General features: G+C 44.6%; 3 protein-coding genes across 6 annotated transcripts in view; 2 read left to right on the top strand and 1 right to left on the bottom strand.

The window, feature by feature from the left end:
• The window catches only part of LOC110492394 (proteasome subunit alpha type-7-like), a 5,937-nt gene extending 5,028 nt beyond the window's left edge, over positions 1-909 (top strand). For both annotated transcript variants that reach the window (XM_090203574.1, XM_090203575.1), the window contains one exon: positions 93-909. In XM_090203574.1, the coding sequence (XP_090059700.1) occupies positions 93-161 (69 nt within the window). In that variant the 3' untranslated portion in view covers positions 162-909. The remainder of the gene's footprint in view (positions 1-92) is intronic.
• LOC110492393 (protein LSM14 homolog B) lies at positions 571-5,850 on the bottom strand. 3 transcript variants are annotated; one of them, XM_090203571.1, is made up of 9 exons: positions 5,442-5,850; positions 3,820-3,983; positions 2,986-3,118; positions 2,659-2,847; positions 2,226-2,303; positions 1,916-2,077; positions 1,500-1,638; positions 1,212-1,366; positions 571-1,107 (listed from the first exon to the last, which is right to left on the bottom strand). In XM_090203571.1, the coding sequence occupies exons 4-8, from the start codon at positions 2,810-2,812 to the stop codon at positions 1,219-1,221; spliced, it is 681 nt and encodes a 226-aa protein (XP_090059697.1). In that variant the 5' UTR covers positions 2,813-2,847; positions 2,986-3,118; positions 3,820-3,983; positions 5,442-5,850; the 3' UTR covers positions 571-1,107; positions 1,212-1,218. The 3 variants fall into 3 exon arrangements, with proteins under 3 accessions (XP_090059697.1, XP_021422344.3, XP_021422346.3); XM_021566669.3 differs by lacking the exon at positions 5,442-5,850 and adding an exon at positions 4,297-4,552; XM_021566671.3 differs by lacking the exon at positions 5,442-5,850 and adding an exon at positions 4,297-4,552 and having other exon boundaries at positions 1,019-1,107; positions 1,208-1,366.
• Positions 5,488-17,030, top strand: LOC110492390 (transcription initiation factor TFIID subunit 4). Its single transcript, XM_021566661.3, has 16 exons — positions 5,488-5,736; positions 5,891-6,685; positions 8,484-8,632; positions 8,724-8,843; positions 8,936-9,064; positions 9,154-9,276; positions 9,392-9,481; positions 9,606-9,848; positions 10,215-10,350; positions 12,100-12,214; positions 12,355-12,524; positions 12,608-12,738; positions 12,991-13,116; positions 13,234-13,290; positions 13,502-13,621; positions 14,387-17,030. Exons 1-16 carry the CDS (start codon positions 5,505-5,507, stop codon positions 14,549-14,551), a joined length of 2,901 nt encoding a protein of 966 aa, XP_021422336.3. The 5' UTR covers positions 5,488-5,504; the 3' UTR covers positions 14,552-17,030.

The following is a 17,030-nucleotide window of genomic DNA, read 5'->3' as shown; positions in this document are numbered from 1 at the left end:
AAATCATGACATCTTAGCAAATCCAGAGGATCTCACCTGTGTAATAGTGCAACATAATGTTGCCCTAATTATTTATTTTCTACTGTAAATAGATTCTGGTCCAAGAGGAAATCGAGGAATATGTCACAGCTATTGAAACAGAGAAACAAAAGAAACCATGAACACTTTGACCAGTCATGACAAAACAAACATGTGCCTTTGCATCAGGAATCTCATCATTTACATGAATTCTCATTTTTTCTCTAGCCATTTCTGGAGGGACCCCCAAGGATTGCATATTTTTGTTCTAGTCCGGCATAAACACTTGATTTGACTAATCAGCAGACTATTGTTTGGTTGAATCAGGTAGGTGATGGTAGTGCTGGTAGACTCCAGTGCTCAAGGTACTGGGTGTTAAGACTATAACAAAATGCTCCCACCCTGGGAGTCCCAATGGAATGGATTGAGAAACACTGGTGCCCTAATGGATCACATGCAATCTTAAGATTTTACCTTATTCTTGCAATGTAAAATATCTGCATTTAAAAACTACAACATCCACCTAGTATCATTGAACAGAGAACAAGTGAATAAGCAATTTCCCATGTTTATTTGAGTTGTAACAATTGAACACTTATTTTCTCAAAATGATAGAAAACAAACCAATACATGGGAATTCAATATTTTTAGCAGACATGGTCTGTTTTAATTAAGTTAAGTATAATTATATTAAGTAATATTTACAATATCATGAAGTATTTTACCCTCACCAGTTTCACCTTCAAATTGATCCCTTGAACAGTTTAGGAAGTTTGCATGTCATCCATTTATCCAAATACAGAAAAGGATGAAAAGCACAAGCAAATTCAAAACAATGTCAAAAGCCAAAATGTACCTTAGGCTCAAAGAAAATAAAGAAAAAGCAAAGCATTTCACTTCTCATATAGTTATTCAGGTGTGGGGTCCCAAGAGTCAAAATAAATTCTCATTACAAAACACTTCATGATGGCAGAGAAAAATAATGGAATGCAAAATGTTACATTTTGGTTAACTACAAAAACTAAAGTACATACACAACCAACCACAGTGGCAATTCATGCACAAGGTAACCCAAGCATCAAACGAGGCCTGCAGGGTTAAAAAAAAATATATATATTACTAGCCTTGCCTGGTTACTCAAATCGCAAGCAATATATATCCAGGCTTTTGAATAAACATACGTCCTTACTCACTTGACCCTCACAGCCTCCCAGTTCGCTGGGAGGGCCGGCGCTGTGCGGACCCTAGCCCTCGCCGGCCGCGGTAGCCCCCACGGAACCTCAGGAAGCGACCAGGAACCCCAAAGGTCTCAACGTTCAGCTTCCTCTCCTCTGCCCTGGTAGTGCGTCTGGGTCATAGTGTAACATGATTAGACAAGCACAGAGATTAGTCAGATCTTCATAAGCATTTTGTGACACATGAAATTGACAGCACAATACATAGTCACTTTCAGAGCACATCTATAAAATAAACATGGTCACCTGGATTTATGGTCTGAGGAGATGTTGTCAAAGAAGGATTTGGCCTTGTCATAGTAGCACTTGGGCCCAAATGGATCCCTCTCCACTGTCTTCTCACCAGTGTCTACTTCTGGTTTCACCTTCCCTTCATCCTGTGTTTCTAGTGAAGATGCAAGCATGGATGAACAATGAACAAAATCATGGTTCTGAAATGCTTGCAGATGATACCAAATAATATTTTTGTAGGATACATTTCCACCAGAGTTATAAGTCCCCTTCTTGCATTAATTTCCCCAATCAGTGATGGCCAAATCATGAGCTAATGGTTGCCTAATGCATGATCACAGTCATGGTCAAATTGCCACATTCCTGCAACTACAGTACAAAGCACGAAGGCCCATTGGTCACGGACATGTGGTTATTTTAATGCATCCAACCTTTGATGTTCAATTTGTCCTGCATCTCCCGCTCTAGCGCTTCCTTGTCGAACTGGGCATTTGCAGAATCAAAGTCGAAGTCTGACTCAAACTTGAGGGTGCTGGGCATGGAGCTCTTCACAAGGAGCTGGCCCCGATTACGATTCCTGGGCCTACGAGCTCCTGCAGGACAAAAATGGAAAGAATGATAAGTCATTCATTCTAAGGTATGAGAAATTCTATAACAAAATGGTTTAATATACAACCATCCAGAGCAAATTAGATTTGTCCCTGGCCTAAGAGCTAAAAAAAAAAGGGGGGGGGGGGTCACCTTGTCTCCTCCTTGGTGGTGGCCTGTTCTCGTCATTGGCTTGGGAAGTTGTACGCCGAAGCTGTACATCGGAGCCACCTGATGGTAGAAAACTAGTTGCAAATCACAATACATAGTCCGTTTTACAGTATGAATGCATGTTTTTCCACAAGGGGTCATTTTTTATTACATCTACAACTTAACCAGAGCAAACAAGTGAAATGACATCAGTTAAATTCAAAATCAGGCATTATGCCAATGTATACTATGGGAAGTAGTGCATCTTCTACAATGCAAAAGCTGAACACACATTCAGGTCCTTTCTATTTTTCATATTCTACAATGCATTTCTTTATCCTTATTTTACAAGCATAAAGTAAATACAGAGGAGCCCCCCCCCCATATCAGCCTGAAGTACCACCAGCTCATCCCAGCTTGCTCCCAGTCTGCTTACTGCCTGGTCCAGAACGTCTCTGGGGCTGTGGGCTCCCTCGTGCAGCTCGCTGCATGGGCCTACTGGTCTCCCTGCGCTGCTCCTGAGACAGACTCTGACCTTTCTTCTGCCCTGTCTCATCTAGAGGCACAGTCTGGACAGCCTGCTCCACCATAGGACCCCTTCTCACTTGAGGGCCATGAGTTCCACCTGAGTAGAACAGGACCAAGAGGGAGGTTATATATCATCATTGGAAACAAGCACCCGATAATGGATTTTATCATTAAAATGAATAGTGTTGCAACATGAATCATCTCCATCAGTTCCCAGTCTTATTCACTGACTCACCCAAACCAAGGGATGCAGCATACTGCTGGTTGAGCAGATAGTTTGCTGCTAGCTGGTTATACGATGGGATCCTGTAGGGACTGATTGGTCCTGGAGTTGGATTATAGGAGGACGCTGAGGTGCTGAGTGATGACTGAACCCCACCAAAAAAAGGAAAGAATACAGCAAATGTATAAATAAATTACTCGAAACACTGATATTATGGACGGGCTCATGGCATAGCCCTTGATCATGACTCAATTACATTACACAAATCATTGGAGGAAGACGTTTTCTGTAGGGGGAGTTTTGTTAACTAAGATCCCCGATGCTCAATCTGAACAATAACGTGTCGCTTGCAGTACAGTATTGGAAGCAGAAGGACTTTAGCTTTCATTACACAACACCGATAAATACTTTAAAAAGTAAAACGTTTAAATTGATAAACACCCAAGGGCTAGTGTTCCCAAATTGACATATCTCCATATTACAGCGTTTGTTTACGGAAAACAGAAGACAAGCGACTACCTTTGCTAATTAGCGTGTTCCAAACACCTTTGTGTAAGCCAACTCTGGAAATGTGGTGGAAGTGTAGTTTTGTTGGATGGAGGCACCCATAGCTGTATCGATCTGTGCAAAACGGCTACAGTAAGTGTATCTTTAGTATTTGAATGACGTTTTCCCTTGATGAAATGGCCATATGTTTCAAAAGCAGTATCGCAAGCGATGATTGGCGTTTCTTAACGCTAAAACACAGCGTCAGTACTGTAGTTCACACTAGGTAGTCTTGGGCGAAGCTAATGGTTGAGAAGGCAGAATGTCGCTTAGAGTGAGAGGGAGGCATAGCCTGCCTACCTGCACAATGGCAGTGTCCTGGGGCAGGCCATGGTGGGATTTTGGAGGCTCACACAATGAGATGTCTTTGATATCACTTCCTCTGAATATGATGTACTCATAGACGTCGTCTTTGGGAGGGGTTGGCCTGTCTGTGGGTCGGCCCTCTGATCCAAATGACTTCACTGCATATGAACAAGAAAACAATCATGGAAGGTCATTGACAGGCCAACGCAGATGTTGTTACTATGGAATCCATTGACATCTGTACACACAAACTATCCGGTAAAATACAACGGTAGGCCTAAGTGACCATATTGAAACTTTACTTTCACATCCCACTGCTCGCATTGTCTGTGTTTAAAGTATGGGCTCCATCATCTATTTGTAATGCCACATGTGATCACAATCCCTTATTTTAGGAGCAAACAGGTCTTCTTTGACTACAACTGCTGTCTGAGAGTGGATATGCTCTCTTTGGCCGCTCGCATAATTTACCTTTTGTCAACACCACTGTCGAATTCACGGTATCGATGGTGTATAAAATGCCCTCATACCGATTTAGAGCTTTGGAAATCAAGCCGATTTTACTGCCGATATAAGGAGTCCCGACGCTCATGGTGGCTGGTGAACTAATGGCAACAAGTAATCGTCAAGTAGCCTAATCTCTGCGTTGTATTTTAAATGTGATTCACATGACAGCAAGGTAATATGCGGCTCATTAGAGGGAATTTATGGACCATCACTCCAAGGTGAGCCATGGGCCACGCCTTCTCATTTACAAGTGCACCTGTGCCTCAAGGGGTCATGGTTGGATTGCATTTGCTGAAGAGTTATAAAAGTTAATTGGAACTTAATCAACTATACTCTGTATGTAACAGTTATTGATGGCATATATGCATATTGGCTAAGTGTCGTTGCAAATATGCCGAGTTCATGCAATTTCGTTCTGTGATATTTATTGTAGCCCATAAACTAGGCTAAATATCAATAGGCTAATCAAAAACAAATTTACAATATGACCGAAACCAAGAAATATATGATAATTGTATAGGCCTATAATGTTTTTATTCAACTTTATTAAAATTATATTTAGCCTACACATTCTCTCTCGAGCGCATTAGCACCAGCATACCAAGTGAAAGTTAAAATATCACATGTACATCAATCTCTAACGTATGAATAGGCTACCGTTACATGTCCGCAGTAAAACAAAGTCAATGACAGATGCTATTGTCCTGCATATGTGTCAGTGTTTGTCAGTGGGCACGAAGCTGGTTGTCCAGTTCTGACAGTCGGCAGCGAGCGCTCGACCAGCGCCCTCGTGCGGGCGGTGACAGCAGCTGTAGGACAGACTGCCTGAAAAACAACGCAGCCATTTTGAGTCGAGAATAAAAACTCAAAGAAACCCACTGCATTTCCTCTATAATGATTCAAAATAGTAACAAAACAAGGTAACATAATCGATGTGTGGTTCGTTTCCATTTGGCAACGCTAGCCGCACAACTACCAAATGCAACCCTGTCTGTACTGTCGTCCCATTTTTTTCGCCCGTGCTATATCGCATCCTGCTGCGATTCCTTAAATGTAATTTATAACAATTCATCCCAAACTGTAAATCTAACAATAACCAATCAGAGCACCCTGGAATCCGATGTGAGTGACGGAGTATCCAATCGGTGCAGGCGTCTCACGAGCGAGTAAAGATGGCGGCGGGCTCCGATTTACTGGATGATGTTTTCTTCAACACAGAGGTGGACGAGAAAGTAGTTAGTGATCTAGTTGGGTCTTTGGAGTCTGAGCTCACTGGATCGGGTCGTGGAAAGTCTTCAGTTAGGGTCCAGGCTGCAGCAAATCACATTGACAACTCAGCTATAGGTCGCAATTCCAATGTCCAGGACAGCGAAATGGGACTTTCACAAGAGCTTGCTAAACCAGGTAAAATAGATTACTGGTTAACGTTAGCTTATTCTGGTCACGTTGTTTTTCTGTTTTTGTCTCTTTTAGCCACACATTTTGACAACTTGCTTATACAGCTACACATGTTCAATTGATAGATATTCCCATCCCTCATCTGTTTCCTATTTTGTAGGGACTGGCGTGCCAGGGGGGGTCATTAATAGTAGGAGGTCCCAGGGTTCAACCATGTATGCTGCGGTCGGGACAACGGCGGTGGGATCGAGCATGACAGCCGGGCACAGTCCGAGCAAGACTGGGGCAGTCAGTGGTGTGATAACGGAGGTTCCCGATCACGGAGCTGGGATCAGAAAAACTGGGGCGGCTGGTGTGCAAACTTTAAATGGAAGGAGCGTTGTGATAAACTCTCATAATTCAGGAAGTGTTGCCGCTTTGGTGAGCTCGGCAAGCAGCACAGTGCCCGCCGTCGCGGTTGTCAACAACGGACCGAGCTCCGTAGTCAAAGGAAACGTAGTCTTACCCTCAACTTCCAGCACAGTCATTCAAACACCTCTTATGCACAATGCTGTCAATTCAACTGTGATATCGTCTCAGCTGTCTGTTCTAAACAGTGTGCCCACTGTCACGCTCGTGAGGCCGCCTATGCAACCCCTCGGAACAGTCACCGCGCAGAGCGGGAGTAATAATACGGTTCTGATACGATCTGTCAACGTTGCCCACCCTGCAAGTTCAGAAGCGCAAATCAACACATTGGAGTCTCCAAAAACGACCACACAAACGACTTCAGAAGTGACCAGCCCCAGTGTTGTAGGTAAAAGCCTGGTTTTACAAAATGTGAGGACCTCCATCCCATCGACAATTGCAGCCTGTCCTGGTGGGATAAAGGCGATCGCGCCACAGGTGTTCTCCCCGAGACTTCCGCAACCCCAACAAAATGCTTCAAACATCCAAAACATTCAGCTCCCTCCAGGTAACTTTCATTCTCAGGTGTTTTGACGTAGTAGTAGCCAGTTAGGGAGAAGTCGGCATTAGTGGGCCATTTCTTTGAGGGTACTGTATCTGTACTATAATTTTGCAGCCCAGTCCCAACTGGGACTGTGTTCTGTGCATGAAAACATGGTTTTGCTGAGTGTGACATCATTGTGGTGTTTGTGTGTAATCAGGTTTCTCAGATGGAGAGACCAGATGAAACATGCTGTACATAGGAAACATATAACCTGTCATTCTGTCAACTATAATTCAACAATCTAGCTTTTCATGTTAAAGTTAATATTTACTGGTAGTGTTTTGAAATATAATAAACATTCACGTAAATAGTTATAATATTAATGAAAATCTGATTTATAGTGGTGTCCCACTGTTTGGATAGTGGGACAGGGACTTTTTCAGCTATTAAAATGCACAAAATAAAATGTTTCATCAAATTTAAATGTAAATTCACTCATTGGATATTCTAAAATACATAGAAATATATTCTTTTAGTTGCTCCTAACATCTGTAAATCGATTCTAGACGCTATTTGGCACATAAACAGCATAGGATGATGATGGATAGAATTAGCGGGAAATAGCAAGAGTAGGAAAGGAAAGAAAGGACAGTGACATTAGAAAGAGAGGATAGAAAAGAGGCACAATTTTTGAAAGGGACAGTGTTTTTTTTTGGGGGGGGGGGGGGGTAAAGCTGTGATGTCTCTGTTAGATTTTTCACCAAGAGCTTGGAGTGTTCCCAAATACATTTTCCAAGGGCATTGAGAGGGTCTAGTCGAAGGTTGTCTTTAACTTAATTTTTTTTATACAGATGGTGTGCTTTCTATAAGCCTCTACAAAGTATAATTGATGATTTCACAAGTGCCAGTGGGCCACTGTGTTCTTAATGAGAAAATAGTGTCCCACTTCATCTACTAAAGTGTCCCACTAGCATTGTAGGGCTCTGGTTTTGTTTTAGGGGATGTAGCATCCACTGAATAATACATGGTTAACTTGTTTTATCATTAAAATGTAGATAAGACATTCATTAATTTAAATTAACATTGCTTGAGTAGGGGTACACTGATTTTGACTGTCTACATGGCAATCTACCAAAAAGTGTCCCACTAAAGCTGACTTCACCCTATGTCAGTTAGCCACAGTCGAGAGAGGCTACAATGTATTTTGCGGGCAGCTTAAAACACTCTCTGTGAAACAGAAACTTTGTTGCAAACTTGTCGTTAACATTTGAGATGTCATATCAGCTACAGTTGCCATCGCTGCTGCACCTTTGGTTTGTTCATTAGACAAAACTCCTTGTGCATGTGGGCGTGTTTTGCTGTCAGTTGTTTATGCTCCACGAGCACATTGACCTGTGGGAACGTTCTATTGATTCTGTCTACTTGTGTCGTCTGTAAAATCACACACAGGCTACCCTGGCACACATACAATGGACTGATTTGATCAATAGGCACGCTGACACCATAGCACATCATGTAATGTAGTTGCATGCATGTGGCACATTTTCTGTGGGAGTTGCATGTCTCACAGGTTCTGGCTAACAATGCTAGCTCTAGTTAAACTCTCCACTGAGAGCTGAATGTTTTTTGTTGTTGTTGTGACAATAAAAAAGGTCATTTTCTGCCAAGAGTGGCCAACACTGTATTTTCTAACCAAACAAAGTGTTTCCATAGTTATTATTAAGATATGTAACGTTATTTGTATTTAGCAAGTAAGTGTCTGTCTGTCGATCTATATCCCCTGTTTGACTTCTTACCCCTGACCCCTCCATGCCCTGTGTAGGCATGGTGCTGGTACGCAGTGAGAGTGGGCAGCTTCTGATGATCCACCAGCAGACCCTGGCCCAGATGCAATCCCAGTCCCAGAGCGCCATGACCCCACGGGCAGCTACCCCCACCAGCACTCCCCCTGTCCAGATCACTTCTGTACAGGTGCACACACACACTAATCATCTCTTACCTACAGTGATGGAGAGATCACAGTGTGAACCCCTGAACCCTTGTCCTCTCCTCTGTCCTGCAGGCTCCAGGGACGCCCATGATGTCCCGTCAGGTGACCCCCACCATCACTAAGCAGGGCTTCACGGCCCAGACCACCGTCCAGGCCACCACCACCCTCCAGAGGCCTCCTGTACTACAACAGGTAGGTACACAACTCATCCCCCTCTTCAATTCTCTTCAATCTCCCCCTTAGTCTTATTTCATACCCTGCTTCCTCTTTCCCACCTCCTATAGAACACCATTATGCTGGGTGGAGCGGCCGCCACCTCAGGTCAGGCTCCAGTGCAGCCTTGCTCAGCAGCAGTCACCCAGAGAGCAGGGACCCCTGGGACACCAGGCGCCCCCACGGTCGTTTCTACCATGGTGAGACACCACTCATCTCCCTCCTGCCGACATTTATCTACTCCTAAATAGTCATGCAGTAGTCCTAACTTGTGTATATGTGTGTTTAGGAGATCCTGGAGAATGTGAAGAAGTGTAAGAACTTCCTGTCCACGCTGATCAAACTGGCATCCAGCGGGAAGCAGTCGTCTGAGACCACAGCCAACGTCAAGGAGTTAGTCAAGAGCCTGCTGGTACACCTTTCTGTCTGTTTGGCCATCTGTCTGGCCATCTGTCTGTCTCTTGCACTCACTCTCACTATTTTTATCACTTGATCTTTCTATGTTGTCTGTATTTCTACCACCACAGGAGAGTAAGATCGAAGCGGAGGACTTCACCAGTCGGTTATACCGGGAGCTCAACTCCTCTCCTCAGCCATATCTCGTGCCTTTCCTCAAGGTGAGACTGATGGCTTTTCCCTTCTTTAATGTAGCTAGCTATACACCCAAATAAATACAAGTGGCCAACGATGCAATATACTGTAGATGAGAGAATGATTTGTGCTCTTCCTCCCCATCTCCAGAGGAGTCTTCCTGCACTGCGTCAAATGACCCCTGACTCGGCAGCCTTCATCCAGCAGAGCCAGCTGCCTCACACTGGCGCCCAGCCTGCCGCCCCCTCCAAGGCCTTGACTGCTGCGGTGCTGGGGGGCATGTCCACGGCACAGAACTCCCGTCTCAACAGTAGTAGCCCTGGGGCCAAGGGAACCATGCACCAGTCTCCTGTCATCAGCCTGGCCCAGACACCTCATAACAAGCCTGGCCTGGTATACTATATCCTAACGATACTCCACTCAGTGTTTCCTCTGTTGTATGGGTAGGGTGCCTTGTTGTTTTAATGTAATGGGAAGTCTATATGACTGTATGTTATGTTGAGGGATGACCCCAAGTGTATCGCCTGGTTACGCGTCCACCATAGTTGCCGGAAACATGCTGGAAAGGACTATGTGAAAAGGAAATACCCGAGCCTGCACAGTAAGGTTCAGGTCTGCACTCTTTCTTTCTCTCTGGCCTCTCTCACTTTCTCTCTCTGTTTTCTCTCTCTCTGTTTTCTCTCTCTGGTCTCGCTCTCTCTGGTCGCTCTCTCTCTCTGGTCTCACTCTCTCTGCCTCTCTCTGTCTCTGTGTGTGTAGATGGTGCCTCAGCAGCAGGGGGCAATGGGGAGGCCTCAGGTGACTCTGGCCCAGTCACCCATGGTTACGCTCCGAGGCCAGCCCCACAGTCACATCATCATGGGGCAGCCGCAGGTGGTCAGACAGCTTCAGACAGGTGTGTGTGTTTTGTATTTTCTGTGTCCTTTCTTATCCCATTACAATCTTAGCCCTGTCGAAGCCGGGGGGGTGGGGGGAGTATTCAGAAATTTGAAAAGTATTCAGACCCCTCGACTTTCTCCACATTCTGTTACGTTAGTCTTTTTCAGAAGTATTCAGACTGTTTACTCAGTACTTTGACGCACCTTTGCCAGCGATTACAGCCTTGAGTCTTCTTGGGTATGACACTACAAGCTTGGCACACCTGTATTTGAGGAGTTTCTCCCATTCTTCTCTGCCATTCCTTTCAAGCTCTGTTAGGTTGGATGGGGAACGTCGCTGCACAGCTATTTTTAGGTCTCTCCAGAGATGTTCGATCAGGTTCAAGTCCAGTCTCCGGCTAGGCCACTCACTTTTATTGAGGAGATGGTTGTCCTTCTGGAAGGTTCTTCCATCTCCACAGAGGAACTCTGGAGCACTGTCAGAGTGACCATCGGGTTCTTGGTCACCTCCCTGACCAAGGCCCTTCTCCCCTGATTGCTCAGTTTGGCCAGGCGACCAACTCTAGGAAGAGTCTTGGTGGTTCCAAACTTCTTCCATTTAAGAATGATGGAGGCCACTGTGTTCTTGGTGACCTTCAGTTCACCAGAAATGTTTTGGTACCCTTCCCCATATCTGTGCCTCGACATAATCCTGTCTCGGAGCTCTACGGACCCTTCCTTAGACCTCATGGCTTGGTTTTTGCTTTGCCATTACGGGGGATATTGTGTACAGATTGATGAGGAAAACAATTCATTTAATCCATTTTAGAATAAGGCTGTAACGTAACAAAATGTGGAAAAAGTCCAGGGGTCTGAATATTTCAGAATGCTCTGTATCCTTCCATTCATTTTTTCAACTGGTACGGGGGACCTTCAGATGTGTCTTGTGAGGCAATGCTAATTAGATTTCCGCTGGGGGCGCAGACATCGACTCTATCTGCATTTTGCCTGTGTGTTTGATGCATGCGTTTGTGTACTCGTCATAGATGAACATTCTAATAGAAATATAATTTATACAAAATATAAAATATACTATGGGCCTAATAGTACTTTGTATTACCTGATTAATTGTATTATTTAATGCTTTGATACCATCACTGTAGAATGTGATACGACACCTGTGCAGGATTGGATCTTTCCTGTGTGAGGTATTTTTCCCACTGGGCTGTGAGGCTCTGGGACAAAGACACACACAGTGTGAACAATGCCAGTTAGCAGTGTCCATGATCGAAGGCGACAGATAGAAAGAAGTGTACTGGTTCTGTCTGTGGCCAGCTGCTATTAGCTAGTGGAGACGGCAGTAATATGATAAGTGCTGCTGCTGTGGGTGTGTATGTGTGTCCAGTGTCCTCCTGGCTTGCCTTGCTGGCTTCACTGACCGAGGACTATATTGAAACACTTCCCCTTGTGACATATGTATATAACTGCATGCTATATTGATCAAGTGTATTGATGGATGGGGTTTTGAGGGAACCGTGGAAAGCTCTCCATCTGTGAAATGTGTTCTTCCGCCATCTCTCTTCCTCTTCCTCTCTTCTCTTCCTCTTGACGTCCGCTTCTCTTTTCTGCTCACAACAACTCTACCAAGAAAAAGTTAATTATTTATTACTGAGTTATGATATACAATGTGAAAGGGTTAGGAGGTTAAATAAAAATATAGTGTCTCTGTTATGTAACTGCCCCCTCACTTTCTTGCGCTCTCTCTCCGTCTCTTCCCTCTCTCTCAGTTCCTGTAGTGAAGCAGGCTCTAGCACCAGGAGCCAAGGTACCACTGGGGCCCCAGTCTATGCTCTCTGTAGTACTGAAGAACAGGCAGAAGGAGGCAGGCGGAGGAACCTTCAAGTAAACACATACACACACACACACACACACTCATAGACGCACACACACACACTCATAGACATACATGTCCAAATCAGATGATTTTGGAATTCTTCAAGTGAAAATGAGGCCTTATAAACAGTTTCTCTCCCTCCACTCAGGGATGATGATGATATAAATGACGTGGCCTCTATGGCTGGAGTCAACCTATCAGAGGAGAGTGCCCGCATTCTGGCAACCAACTCTGAGCTGGTCGGCATGGTGACTCGCTCTTGTAAAGACGAGGCCTTCCTCTACACCTCTTCACTAACCCAGAGAGTACATGAGATAGGTGAGACACACACACACACATACACACACCCACATTCTGTACCTAAAATCTATGACATCTCCTGTCCTCTTGTGTTGTAACAGGCGGGAGGTTAGGGGTGACTGACCTGGGGCCGGAGGTGATCAGCTACGTGTCCCATGCAACACAGCATCGACTGCAGAACCTGCTGGAGAAATTGACGGTGGTGGCGCAGCAGAAAAGCATCACCTTCAAGGTGAATGAACACAGCTTCTGTGGGTGTTTGTGTGGAAGAGTTATTTCATGAGCTATTCAAGTTGTATATATATTTAGTCAAAACCAGTTTATTTCGTATTTGATCTTCACTGGTGCTCATTGCAACAGTTTTGCAAAAAGTGCTGAAATAATTTGATGATGCCAGTGATAATATCTGATTGAACCATTTTACCCTTGTAATTCATTATTTATCTTTCCCCTCTCCCTCCATCTCTCTCTCGCTCTCCTTCAGGAGGATGATAAGTGTGAACAGGTGAGTGATGTGCGATCACAGCTGAAGTTCTTTGAGCAGCTGGATCAGATGGAGAAACAGAGGAAGGAGGAGCAGGAGAGAGAGATCCTGATGAAGGCAGCTAAGGTAACTAACTCTCCACCAGAGGCAGTAATGTATATAGCTGTTTATGCCATCTAGTGGTCATATACTGTAAGTGCTAGTAGTGTTGATACTGAATACTGTGCCTCTTTCTTCCCCCAGTCTCGATCACGACAAGAGGACCCAGAGCAGCTTCGGCTTAAACAGAAGGCTAAAGAGGTAAGAGTACAGGCTGGTGTAGCTGTATACATGGTGTGTGTAACATGCTGTATGTGAATGAATTTTAGTGTTTCTCATACTCTTTGTGTCAATATGTTCATTTATAGTGGGTGCCGGTATGTGTGGTCATGTGTCTGTCTTCAGGCAAAGTAGTCTTGTATTGTAATGCCTGTTCCCTCTCTCTCTGTGTGTGTGTGTGTGTGTGGTCTAGATGCAGCAGCAGGAACTGAATCAGATCAGGCAGAAGGAGGCCAACATGACGGCCCTGGCAGCCATCGGCCCCAGGAAGAAAAGGAAAATGAACTTCCCTGTCAGCGGAACCGGGGCTGAGGTAGAGTATCATAACCAAACATAGACTAGTACTCTGGGCTAGATCATTGACTCCTGATCAATTACATTAATTTATAAAGCCCTTCTTACATCAGCTGATGTCATAAAGTGCTGTACAGAAACCCGAACCAGGCTATGAGGGGTGGCCAGTCCTCTTCTGGCTGTGCCGGGTGAAGATTATAACAGAACATGGCCAAAATGTTCAAATGTTCATAGATGACCAGCAGGGTCTAATAATAATAATCACAGTGGTTGTATAGGGTGCAACAGGTCAGCACCTCAGGAGTAAATGCTGTCTCTAGAGAGTTTAAAACGGCAGGTCTGGGACAAGGTAGCACGTCTGGTGAACAGGTCAGGGTTCCATAGCCGCAGGCAGAACAGTTGAAACTGGAGTAGCAGCACGACCAGGTGGACTGGGGACAGCAAGGAGTCATCAGGCCAGGTAATCATGAGGCATGATCCTCGGGCTCAGGGAGAGAGAGGGGGGGAGAGAGAGAGAATATATACTTTAATTCACACAGGACACTGGATAAGGCAGGAGAAATACTCCAGATATAACAGACTGTCTCTAGCCCCCCGACACAAACTATTGCAGCATAAATACTGGAGGCTGAGACAGTATCCTAATGGATATTAACCAAGAAAAGAATGCTTTTAGATGATAGCACCCTATCATACACATTTTTATTTTTGAAGATCAAATGGACTTTACTTCCTCTATCTTCCCCCACCTCTCTCTCCCCTTCTTCCTCCTCTTTCTCTTCAGGACTTGTGCTCTGGTCCCTCTCCGTCAGGTGGGTACAGTAGCGGAGGCTCCAGGCCTCAGCGCCAGCGCATCACCCGGGTTAACCTCAGGGACCTGCTCTTCTGTCTGGAAAATGAGAGGGAGACCAGCCGCTCACACCTGCTCTATAAAGGCCTCCTCAAATAACACAGGGAGACCGGACATGCCCAATAACGCTTTTCTAAGGGACAAGAAATGAATGAGACTAACCAAGTCACTCACCTCCCTAACAGACAGAGACCAGCCACTCCCTATAGCACCTCCCTAACAGACAGAGACCAGCCACTCCCTCTATAGCACCTCCCTAACAGACAGAGACCAGCCACTCCCTATAGCACTTCCCTAACAGACAGAGACCAGCCACTCCCTATAGCACTTCCCTAACAGACAGAGACCAGCCACTCCCTCTAGCACCTCCCTAACAGACAGAGACCAGCCACTCCCTCTATAGCACCTCCCTAACAGACAGAGACCAGCCACTCCCTATAGCACCTCCCTAACAGACAGAGACCAGCCACTCCCTATAGCACTTCCCTAACAGACAGAGACCAGCCACTCCCTATAGCACCTCCCTAACACAGAGACCAGCCACTCCCTATAGCACCTCCCTAACAGACAGAGACCAGCCACTCCCTATAGCACCTCCCTAACAGACAGAGACCAGCCACTCCCTATAGCACTTCCCTAACAGACAGAGACCAGCCACTCCCTATAGCACTTCCCTAACAGACAGAGACCAGCCACTCCCTCTATAGCACCTCCCTAACAGACAGAGACCAGCCACTCCCTCTATAGCACCTCCCTAACAGACAGAGACCAGCCACTCCCTATAGCACTTCCCTAACAGACAGAGACCAGCCACTCCCTCTATAGCACCTCCCTAACACAGAGACCAGCCACTCCCTATAGCACCTCCCCTAGAGACAAGAACAACCAATAGCACCTCCCTCAAAGGGCAAGATAGACCAGCTACCCTTGATGGTACCGTCTCTTCCTCTGTGCTCTCCTAGAATCATGACCTCCTAGACTAGAGGAGAGACCAATGACACCTGGAAAATGAATAATCAGCTGAACCCTACACTCCCTCCTCAAGAGAGACCAGGCTGTTGCAGCTGTGAAACAATGAGTTGTTGGGACTGACCTATCAGACTAGCTCTTCTGGCCTTCTTCGCAATTGCCTGATCCCTCCTGATGACCCAGTTGGACATGACTTCAACAAGGTCACCAGGAGAGATCTGCCAATAAAGTTGGAAGTCCCACCTAGTTGACCACATTAAAATGGTGGATGCCCCCAATGGCGCTGCCTATGCTAATACGGCCTTTTGTCCACTAGAGGCCTCAATCATTCTCCATGTTAGAGACCTGCTACTGGCAACCAGGTCCCCTCCCATACACTCCCCTAGAGGGGAAATGCTCTTATTTGTGAGGTCTCCTTTGGGTCTGGAAATATCCTCATGTTTTGCAGTAGGGACATGCATTAGCTTTTCCATCCTTTAACCTCATGCAATATATGATTAGACGTTCTTTAGAAAGATCCCCAGCTAGAGGACTTTTAAACACGTTTAACCAACAAATGTATAAACCTGCAGGAGTAACGTCAAATACCTGACGATACAGAGACTCTTTGCATTTTGTTGAGGAGACGTTTTATTTTTCCTATTTTCTAGTCATTCATTCTAGTGCTCTTTTACTGACTGAGGATTATTTTCATTTGACTGGTATTACTCTTCCATCGAGCTGCCTTGCAGCCATAATAAGCCATATTAATCATACATCTCTAACTCTCCACCTCTGATGACAGAACTCCTTCTCAATCAGTCAATATTCCACAGAGATTTTAGACTTGTTTGATTTCTGCTTTAGCATCTCTTCCCAGGTGATTGTGTGTTGGACTTTGTTTTTAATCACTTATAATGATTATTTATTTTGTCAGCATGTCTGTTGCTAACATTTGTACATGTATATGCATACATGAAAACACACACACATCCTATGGAAGCAGTCGGTAAATTGAAGGTTTTTATCAGTAGACCGTGTGAAGAAATTGATATACAATATATATATATATTTTTTTTTTCAGAAGAGTAATGTAAAACAATTTACATTAATTAATTGATGCAACAATGAAAAGTGAGACTGATGCAAAGTTGGCAATAGGTAGCGTTTATGATTGAAGGGAGGCCATTGCTAGCTGCCATGGTGATGTGGGATGGAATGCAGAATATGGTATGCAGAATGCACCCCCGAACGATCCGTTTTTTAATCAAGCAGTCGGTCAGAAGCATACACCCACTTTATGTATATTCTTTATATTTCTTAGCGCACATACTAATTGGTTGGTTGTTAAGCTTTTGGATGGTATTGATGAAACCTTTCAGACTGTACATATTTTTCAATACTGTAGCCCCTAGCAGCTGTTACGCATCTTTCCCTTTATCCATGTTCTATCAGAGAACTGTTTTTAGTGAAAAACCTGAAGCAGATGACTTCTTATTAATATCTTGTACATTTTGCACAGCCACTTGTTAATATGTAAATATTCTAACTGAAAGAATGTTTTTTAATTGCAATTGTTTTATAGTTGATTGAGAGAGAATGCTCTCCTTCATTAAAAAAATGAAAAATA

The sequence above is a fragment of the Oncorhynchus mykiss genome, chromosome 16 (assembly GCF_057628025.1).
Source record: "Oncorhynchus mykiss isolate SJ-2025 chromosome 16, ASM5762802v1, whole genome shotgun sequence".
Classification (NCBI taxonomy): Eukaryota; Metazoa; Chordata; class Actinopteri; order Salmoniformes; family Salmonidae; genus Oncorhynchus; species Oncorhynchus mykiss.
The sequence above is the reverse complement of the archived record's forward strand: the minus strand, read 5'-3'. Positions and strand labels throughout refer to the sequence as shown.